The 10,281-nt window shown below is 55.2% G+C and overlaps 1 protein-coding gene across 2 annotated transcripts in view; it reads left to right on the forward strand.

The window, feature by feature from the left end:
• Positions 1-6,723, forward strand: part of KIAA0319L (KIAA0319 like) — a 97,243-nt gene extending 90,520 nt beyond the window's left edge. For both annotated transcript variants that reach the window (XM_061412559.1, XM_061412558.1), the window contains exon 21: positions 5,474-6,723. In XM_061412559.1, coding sequence (XP_061268543.1) covers positions 5,474-5,661 — 188 coding nt within the window. In that variant the 3' untranslated portion in view covers positions 5,662-6,723. The remainder of the gene's footprint in view (positions 1-5,473) is intronic.
• Positions 6,724-10,281: the final 3,558 nt, after the last annotated feature.

Genomic DNA, 10,281 nt, shown 5'->3' on the forward strand with positions numbered 1-10,281 from the left:
CTGCTCATTCCCCTTAGGGTTGCTGCCTGGAGTTCAGCTTTTCAAACTGCCCCTGAGGTTGAGCTCAAGGACCTTGGTCTCTTTTTCCTGCTCAGTCTGTCCTTTCTGAGCAGACAGGGTGAGGCTGTGAAGAGGTCAAAGCCAGTGTCCGCCTGCTGGCTCTCTGCTCCAGCCAGCCTTCCCCTCCTGTCTTCTCCTCTCCCGTGTTTGTCAGGTAGATCTGCAGGCTCCGTGACTATCTCAGAGGCCGTGGAGGGCTGCTCCCCTGCCGGCTCCAGGTGCGCTGGGCTCATCTGTCAGAGAATTTCCAGCTGCACAAGCACGGAGACAGCTTTTGGTGATGGGGTTAGGAGGCCCGGGGCAGGTGCAGGGCCCTCCTTCCTGTCTGAGCTCGGTCACTGGGGAGGTTCCCTTTTACCATGGAAGCCCCAGGATAGGCCTTGTCCCCTTATGGGAGCTGGACTCTGTGTAGAGCTGTTCCCAAACACTCTGAACGTAGACCTGATTGTTTTTGCAACATGTTTGTTTAACATCTCTCATACTTAAAGCTTGGTATTAGAAAGGCTGTCAGGGGACTGTGTAGCGTTCTCCGACGCAGGCTCTGCCCTCGGAATCTCACTTTAGTGAGGGAGGAGAGACATGAGATGAAAATAAAGGCTCGTAGGCAGTCTGGGCTGTCGGCACCCAGGCAGCTCGGTTCGGGAGCACGGTGGGGCAGTGTCCAGAGATGGGGGCTGGCGAACCACAGAAGTACCGCCAGAGCGTCCCAGAGATCCTGAGGATGATGGCCAGAGGGGAAAAGGTTGCACAGCACCCTCGCCGAGGTCGCCAAGGCCGTGTCTGCTGCTGTGGCGAGGTCTCTACCCCGTGAGGTCCTCCGGGGACTTGTGGTCTGTTGGATAGTGGCCTTGGTGCGCCTGCGTCAGTGTGCTCTTCTGAGATCCTCCTCCTTGCTGATGTCTCTCTTTTCTAAACCAAATTCGTTGGTTCGTGTTTCTGTCCAGAAAGTACTTTCTCATCCAACCCTTAACCTGCCAGTTAAAAGTCATGCTCTTCCTTCTCCCACGTGTTTGTTTTGGCATTTCTCTCACTGTATTATATCAGTTATCTTATTGTTTGTCCCTTTACTAGTCCATGATACGCTTGAAGAAGGTAGGGACTGTATCTTATTCATCTGTGAGTATGGATTAATACCACTGTGTACCAGGTCTAAGCCAGACGCTGGTTATATTATGGTGAACTCAATAGATGATGCTTTTGTGTAGCTTATATCACGCAGGCATTGAACAAACAAGTTCACAAATATACAGATGTGATAGTGGAAGGTATTTATAAAGAATAACATTAAAGTTGAGACCTCAGTGTCAACGAGAAGGAGAGTGAGGCTCATAGAGGCTCTGAGAAATAGGATTGCAGGCCAAGCTGGTTGATTGAAGGCCCAGCTGCCAGAGGGAGCAGGGGGCATTTGCGGAAGATACGGTGAGTGTGGGGTGAGTGGCACAGGGCTGGACAGGTAAGCAGGGATGCTGCTGTGGGCTCCTTCTAGGAGCAGTCGGGAGAGTTACGGAGGTGTGAATGGCGCAGTTAGATTTATCTACGTTATAAAAAGACAACTGGCTGCCATGTGAAGGAATTGGAGAGGAAACTGGATAGAACACCCTCATGGTGGAAAGATTATGAGACAGAGAGCAAAGGCCAGATACACTTAAGGGGAAGACTTGCTGAGGTTCATGATATGTTTTCAGAGGGGTGTGAGAGAAAAGGAGACACAAAGGATGGTCCCCAAGCATCTTCTTTGAGCATCTGTGAACGAGAAAGACTGGAGAAGAAATGCAGGGGAAGGTTGTTTGGTTTAGAACAGTTGTGAATGGGGTTGAGAAAATGAGGCTAGAAGATGGGTGGGGATGAGTTTATGGGAATTTTTGAATGTCAGCTTAAGGATTTAGGCATTTTTTCTGGTGGTGACGAAAGTGCTGGCTTAGGAAAATTAGTTTTGTGCCATTTCATTCACTGAGGAGATTATAGGTGGGAGCCAGCAAGGAGGTTTCTGTGAGGAGGGGATGATGATGGCTTGAACAGCGTGGTGTCAGTGTCCCGGAGGGACAGGAAAGGTCCAGGCCGACTGCCAACCCGAGAGACAGACTTGATAGCACTGAGGCCAGAATTAGGACACTCGGTGCAGTTTCAGTAAGAGAAGAGGGAGATGGAGTGCAGCAGCACAGGACTGGGTAGGAATCTGCTATATACTGGAGACGCCGGCACCGCTAGGGAGGGCCACATCCCTCAGTGGGGAGAGGGGTGAGGGTCCATAGAAGAGCACCAGGCGAGGAGCTGAGGAGAAGGAGAGGCGTCCCCAGAGAGCAGTCAGGAGCCGTGGGGAGAGGGATGAGGGTCCATAGGAAAGCGCCAGGCTGAGGAGCTGAGGAGGAGGAGGAGCGGCGTCCCCAGAGCGCGGTCAGATGAGAATTGGCGACGTTGATGGCAGTGACAGTGCTGGAGAGGTTTCTGGGCACCTGAAGAGCTGGAGTAGATGGCGAGCGGACAGATGGCTGAAGTGAAAGCGCAGTCTGTTTAGGAAGTAGGTAGGTGGTGAGGAAACGGAGGCCCTGAAGAGTTAAAAGTCCTTCCAGAAGCTGGGTAAAAATGAGCGGAGATTCAGGACTGTGTGGATGGGTTTTGGGAGCAGGTTTGCGGGCAGAGATGCAGAAGATGGAGGGGAGGTTTCTGAGGGGGACGGCGGGCATAGAGGACTTGAGATCCCTCTCCTAAGCAGGATGGGAGGACAGCTGGGAGGAAGAGGCAGTTTGGAAAGGCAGACTTGCGGGGAGAGGTGGGGGGACGCAGGTGGCCAGCCGCTCCCGGGTAACCCGGAGGCAAGGACAGACGAGGGTCGCAGGCCCTTCTCCCGGGGGCGGTGTCTAGCCGGGGAGGTGAGAGGCCCTTGGGTCTGGTGGATCTGACCAGGCCAGCAGGCCGGCTCTTGATCTGGGCTCTGCGGCTGGGGAGTGGTTGCAGGCCAGAACAGAGCCGCCAGTGGGATGCGGAGAGTGGCTTCAGGACCTAAAGGGGTGCGGTCTGGAATGGAAGTTGAGGTTGAGGAAGAGTCAGTCTGTGGAGCCTGACGTGTGTGGAAGTGAGCTGAAGTGGACACCGTGCCGGGGGCGCGGTGAGGCCGGAGGAGGAGTGATGGGACGTGAGGGGCCCCCGCCTGTGCCTGGGGCCCGGGCTCGGAGCCCAGCCGTGGGGCGTGCTTTGCAGTCAGCACCTGTGGGGTGGGGTGTGATTTGGTTTTGTTCTCCTGTTGAGTCTTTTCACAACTTTCTATTGCTTTTGGTCAAACCGTATAAAATTACCGATAATTTCACTTTTGACCTAGAAGACAGCAGTTTCCGGTGATTCAGTCTGATGTGTACAGAAAATGTGTTTCTTAAGTGAATGTGCCCATGTGATCAGCCCCCCAGGAGCCCCAGCCCCCTGTGTGCTTCTCTGCGGCCCCTGCCCCCGCAGTTGGCGTCTGGTCGATGCTTCTCTGCAGCCCCTGCCCCCGCAGTTGACTGGCGTCTGGGAGTAGCTGATATGAACAGTCTTAGTGTGCGCCTCCTTTCACTCAGCGTTGCGTTTAGGACACTCACGCGTGTCCTTAGGCAGAGCCACAGCGTGCTCATTCCCATTGCTGTATAATTCCCTTTGTAGGAACACATTTGTCAGGCATGCTGTTGGGCACTTTGGCTGCCCTGGGGGCTGCTGCTGTAAACCTTCTGGTCTGTGTCCTTTGGTGGACAGATGTATGGATTTCTGCAGGTGTAGACCTAGGAATGGAATTGCTGAGTCAGAGATGGGAGTGGTCAGCGCCTGTTGATAGTAGCAGTGTCCTCCCTAGTATTGCTTAGTGGATGAATTCCACTCAGTTCCGCAAGGAGAGCAGAGCAGAGCTCACTGGTCGTGAGAGGCCCCGCGGTGAGTGCTGTGTACTGCGGAGCCAGAAACCCATCTCCACCTCAGGCTCCTGTCCTCCATACCTATGGCCCAGAAGGGCTTTGAGGAAGAAGAGAAGCTTCGAGTGCTTGGGTGCTGGGGGCAGAAAGCCCCCAAAGGGATACTTCATCTATAGGGCAAAGCAGAAGTTGTGAGACCCTTCACCCTCCCTGGTCTTGGTTCTTAGGTCAGCACTGTCCCCACCACACTGGAAAAGCCTGCAAAGCTGCATTGTTCTCCGACCCTGCTTCTCTGCCGTCCTGAGAGTCAGTGGAAGGTGTGACTGTCTGCAGTCATGTGTCAGAACTGTGCCCTGAGGTGGACAAGCTGCGTAAGCTTGCCTGCGCCCCAGAGCACACTGCACAGGCAGACGGCACACGGGCAGGATCTGCGGGCTTGAGGTTCCTGAGTGCCGGGCGTGGTCAGAGTCTCGAGGCCCTCATCATCCACAGCCTTACGGCCCGTCTGGCCAGGAATGGGCAGAGTGGCTGACGGTCGTCTCAGGAGCCTCTCTCAGTGTTTACTGGGGGTGGGACCGGGGGAGGGAGCGTGGTTGCTGGGGAGTGAGGGTTCAAACATGGCTCACCTGACTGGTCACCTTTTTAAGAAAGGAGGTAGGTTAGGTCCTGGGGGTGGACTGTGCCAGGCCCAGAGCACTGCCAAGCTGCATTCTCGATGCTGGCCACTCGTACTCCTAGTTCTGCCATCTCAGCCCGCATTTGCTTGGAGTGGTATTTGCACCAGCCAGAGGGCACCCGTCTTGCTGCTGGGTGGGGGTCCGCCCTGAAGTTATTACCCGACCTCGTGGTATGGTCTGGCCTCTGCAGCCTTAAGGACGAGTAGAGAACGTAACTGCAGTGACTTATAGAAGCTCAGGCATCTTTTCTGACCTCAGGTGTTTCTTACGGGTCCTTATTTGTGTGCTCTGACCAACTGATGCCTTGGGATAGTCCCTCCTCCAGTCCCTGCTTGGAGAGGCCTCTCCAAGCCACACGCCTGCTCTCCCACCGCTTGTTGCCACTCAGCGAAGCCAGAGTAAACGTCTGCGCAGAGCACGGTGGCGTCCTCAGCGCCAGCAGCTCTGCAGGCGCTGTCCATCCACGCTGAGCCAGGGTCCGCGAAGAAGCTCAGTCTCTAGAGTATCAGTGCCTGTTCCTTGTTTGCCTGCCTCCCACAGAACTCTGCCCTGTGCGTGAAGGGACATGATGAAACACCCCACATTTAGGAGAGAGAAAAGAGCATGTCGTTGGGTGGACTAACCGAAGCTAATAGATGCTGGAGGCAGAGAATCTGCAGTGGACGCCGATCTGTGGGTCTGCAGAGTACTCCCTGAGGCTTCCCTGCTCCGTCTAGCCAGGCCTGGGAGGACTCGGGTAGCCTCCTGCCTACAGGAGAGGACTGTGACCGTCCCTGTCGCTCTGCTCCTCTTCGGGCTGGGATGGGGGGTGCAGGGTGCAGCTCCCGGCTCCTGACGCCCATATCCTTGACTCCCTCGCAGGCGTCAAACAGAAAGGCCCAGCGCTGAGCAGCAGCCTGATGCACTCGGAGTCCGAGCTGGACAGTGACGATGCCATCTTCACGTGGCCAGACCGAGAGAAGGGCAAGCTCCTGCACGGTCAGAACGGCTCTGTGCCCAACGGGCAGACCCCACTGAAGGTCCGGAGCCCCCGCGAGGAGATCTTGTAGCCGCCTGGTCTGTTTCCTCAGGGTGGGGATTGGCAGTGCCAGGGTCCAGAGCATCGCCAGGCTGCTTCTCCTACCTCCCGCATCGGAGGGCAGCTGTTCTCCCAGCCTCTGCTGGCCACTCCATCCCCAAACCCACAACCAGAGCCGCTGGTACTTGAATCCAGAGACATTCTCCAGGAACCCCTGAATGAAGCTGTGAACGAAGAGGTTTCCTCTTTAAACCCGTCTGGTAGGTCCCTCAAAATGTCCTCACCTCAGGGCCTCCTTTTTTTTGCACCCCTCTCCTGTTCCAAGGGTGGACACCGCCAGCTCCTGGCTTCCTCTCCAGCTCCTTGTTGGCAGGACTGCTGCCGCCGGGGCACCTGCACAGCGAGGCCTGACTGCGTCCCCCACCCCTGGGAACAAAAACAAGCACCGCCAGCTCCTGGCCGCAGAAGCCTGCCTGTGGGCATGTTCCTTGTTCTCTGCTTTGGGGTGGAGCGTGCCCTCTCTCTCGGCCCAGAGGATGTGGCGCCCCTCCTCACCCCCGACGGTGAGCTGGTAGTGCAGAAACAGTCTGCCGAGTAGGGGAGGGCTGGCTGCTTCCGGAAAGGAGAGGGGCCCAGGCTGCCACCCTCCTTCCTCCTGACCACCCTGGCTGCTTCCTCCGTGCTCCCTGTGCCGAGGAGACAGCCACAGACAGACTGGACTGTGCGGTCTGAGAGCGCACGTGTGTGGCTGCCCCAGCACGGCCTCCTCCGTGCCTGTCTGTCCGAGTGTCTTCTCTCTGTCCCTGCATGTGTGGGGGTGTGTATGTGTTAGAGTGCGTGTGCATCAGCACCTCCTAGGGCTCTTGGCTACTCACAAGGCAACCTTGACCTGGAAAGACTTTGAGCTTGGTGGAACAGACTCTGAATCCCTCTGGCCCTGTTCCTCAGCCGTGAGGAACCGGTCCCTCCGCTGTGACGTCTGGGTATTGAGGAATGGGAGCTTTGGGGACATGGCTTTTTAAAAGGAAACTTCTGGTTTATACTACTGCCCTACCGTCTGTCGTGAGATGATTAAACCTGCTGTTCAGTTGCGTGCCTGCCTGCTGGGTGTGCCGCTCTGTGCTCGGGGCCGGCCCGCACTCGGGGCCCAGCCCCGTGCGTCCCTGTGACGCCCCCGCCGGGCCAGTCAGGGCGTGGCATCTGCACGTGGCCGGCAGTGCCAGGCTTCTCCCTCAGTGGCGGCCTGGCCCCTGCGGGCCAGCTGCTCCTTTTGTCTTTCAGGACGGGAGTTGTCTGTTGTTTCTTCAGCCTTTTGTGAACACGGGATTGATACGTACACGCACACAACCCCCACGCGCTCCTGCCCCTGTCTCCACTCCGTGGACCAGCTGGGGACACACAGGGTCCCGACACCCAGGTGGGCCTTCAGGGGCCCTGGTCTTCCGCTTGGATTTCCAAAGTAGTAGGGCTTGGCCCCAGCCCCCAGGACAGTGCCGAGCTGGAGGGACTGCTTGGTGAGCTCGGCAGGTGGACGGAGGCTGCTGTCCAGTCTCGGACTCCAGGAAAGGGAGGAGAGAGAAGGACCAGGGAACTCTTTATCTCCCCAAGGCTCTGTGCACAGGTGAGGGTATTGGTGACCCCTGCTGAGGATACTGATTCTGTTTCTACAGAAGCAGAAACGAGGCATCTGAGAAGTAACTCAGCCCACACACTGTCCGTGAATGAATTGGAGCTGAAGCCCAGCGGAGGCTGTGCTTGGTCTAGAGCAGAATCACCCTTACAACACGGGCGGCTGGGCCCCACCACCGCATTTCTGACTGAGTGGGATTGAGGGGAAACGAGAATCTGCCTTTCTAATGTGATCCCAGAGTGCTCCACTGCTCGTCTGGGGACCACACTTTGAGAACCACTGGTCTAGAATCTCACACTCTGGCGGGAAGAGGGGGCGGCAGCTGACCCGTCTTGAGCTAGGGTGAAGGAAGCCCGGAGGAGTGGGTGCTTGAATCTGCGGGGGGCGCTGGGGCTGGGATGTGCAGAGCCGACTACAGGAGCCGCTGGTGGGCAGGCGGTCAGGACTTGCTGAGGATGTTGTATTAAAAGAGCTTTGAGGGATTCACCAAAGAGCTACAGGACTTGAAAACTTACTGGCTTTTTCTGGTTTTCTTTGGGCCTCCTTGCTACATCTTATTTATTTCACCCATGGCTCATTGAAGGATATATTTTTATCTCTGTTTCAGAGATGAGTATAACAATTTATCATTCCCTACTCCTACCAAAAAAGGGAACAAAACTCAGAAACCCGTGCTGCTTCCCTGGCTTGGGGTCTTGCATTGAGAAGATTGCCATGCCCCTGTTCTTGCCTGACTCAAGAAAGAGGCAGAAATCCTCGGGCTGGCTTAGGGAGAGCGAGGCTACTTCCACATAACCTGTCACCCCAAAGAAACCCTTCTGAAATAACTGAATTTCAGGAGCCTGGTAGCCCCTGCCTTGACCAAACTAAATACTCCTCCACCCTCAAAGACCTTCATCTTACATTTTCTATTTAGAATGGCCAGAAGGGAGGCCAGCAGAGGGCATCCTCGCGTTTCTCAAAGCCTGCAGGTGCTGTGTGTGGAGAGAATCCTTAGTCACTAGGAAGCGACACTCAGGAAAACCCTGCCGGGCTGGAAGGCTGTGGCACTGGCCGGCCTTCTATGGGAGGAAAGTGGGGAGACTCCGGTTCTTCCAGCTTCCCTTCAGCCCATCTGCTCAGTGAAAGGAGCCAGAACAGGTGGTCACACACACCAAGAGTTGCTCTCTGAAGACAGATAGGTCTGGAAAGAAGTTGTATGCCATCAAGAGCCATGAGTCCTTGGGAAGGAGGGTTTGGGGAGCCTGGCTCAGGCCCGTGACTCCTCGGTGGAATTTGTGTTGTGGTTCAAGGGTCCCTGTTTAGCCTCTGGTCAAACCCATGCCACCACTGTAACCGCTTTCACCTACGTCAGCCCCCAGTCTGTGGTTGGTGCTGATGGTGGCTACTTAATACCCAGTATCTCAGTACCAGAGCTGGGGCTGTCCACGCTCAGGCCTCCCACAAAGGCCCAGATGGGGTGTGAGCCTCTGTGTCCAAGTGCTGCCAAACAGGTAAAGCCCCACCCCGCTCCATCCTGGGGAGCTCTCTGAGTTGTCAGGTTTGACACTGGAGGTTAATTGATCAGGCCTTTTTGGTCACAAGGAAGAAAACTAAAGTTACCTTTCCTGGGGAGGCCAGCCTTCTATCCATTCGTCAGCACAGATACGAAACTCTGGCTGGCAAGTTACGGCTGTGCCCTAGTCTAACCTTCCAAGCTACACTCTAGGTCCCCCTCACCCCACACGTCTAACAGTCACATTCCTGTGTATCGACACGAGTGGTTCTCACTGGCTCTGCACATTAGAATAACCTGGGCAACTTCTCAAACACACCGATGCCTAGAACCCACACCTCACAAGCTTCTATGATTTAATTGGTCTTTTATTAATTCCTCAGATAATTTGTGCATCCATACCATACCCTTGACAAGGGGGCAGACAGCCCTTAGCAGCGCAGCTCTAAAAGCTTTGTAGACCAGTTGGATTTGGTGACAAGGAAAATACCCAGACACCCAGTTCCTCTTCATCACCTCAGGGAGAAGCCCTTGCAGTGGCGTGTGGCAGAGGTCAGCAGTTTCCCAAACCAGAGTCCGTTTCTGTGGCACAAAGCTCACTACGCCTCCAGCCTTCTGCACAATGTGGGCAGAAGAGAGGTTCCGTCTTCCACCCTGACCTGTTAGAAATTTCTTTGGGACCCTCACTCCCTTCCTCCACCTACCGGCCGGACGCAGGAGCCCTCGGGGGACTCTGCAGCCATGTAGAGACATCCAAGGTGGAGGCAGCCGCTTCCTGAACCATTGTCTAGCAGATAGCTGCTCTACCAGAGTGGACATTGGGTGGTGTTGAGAGAAATGAACTGTATTGTGCTAGCCAAAGCATTTTTTTTTAAGTGATGGCTGGTGTTAAGATTGTGGGCCTGGGCTCTCCTCTGTGACAGGCCTCCCTGGGCTTGAGTAAGCCCCCAGGGTTGACAAAGGAGCCTCAGCCCGAGGCTCCGCGGCAGCCGTGTGGGCTGCAGGAGGGGCGGCTGGAGAGAGCTAAGGCCCGCCGCGGTCTTGGCCGTACAGTTCCAGGTCACATGCTCTGGGTTTTGTTAGCTTGTTTGCTGAAGAGCAGACGCTAATACTTCAGGTCCTCCCTTAGGATACGGCAACATGCTTCGGAATCCAGAGTCAGAGGTACGATTTCCTATAGTGTGTAGTCTGGGAATTGAGGGGCATGGAGAGGAATAATCAGTAGCAGTCTGAAACCTAACCTTCTGGATCTGTATGTGGGGGAACTTCCAACTTGACTGTTGACAAGAGGTATCTCAGTTGTTACCATATCTTGTAGACCAGAAAATGGAAGAGATTCTCAAACACTTATTTCTGTGATCAAAAAAAGGAAAAGCCAGGACAAATCCAGTGCAAAAAGTATTTAATTCAGACTTTGTGCTGGAAATGACTACAGCATTTTACTATTCGACTGGAAATACGGCCACATGGAGGAAAGTTGTTATCTTTGTAATCTGCAGGTAACCACTCACACCCTGAATCTCTGA

Source organism: Bos javanicus, chromosome 3, assembly GCF_032452875.1.
Source record: "Bos javanicus breed banteng chromosome 3, ARS-OSU_banteng_1.0, whole genome shotgun sequence".
Taxonomy (NCBI): domain Eukaryota; kingdom Metazoa; phylum Chordata; class Mammalia; order Artiodactyla; family Bovidae; genus Bos; species Bos javanicus.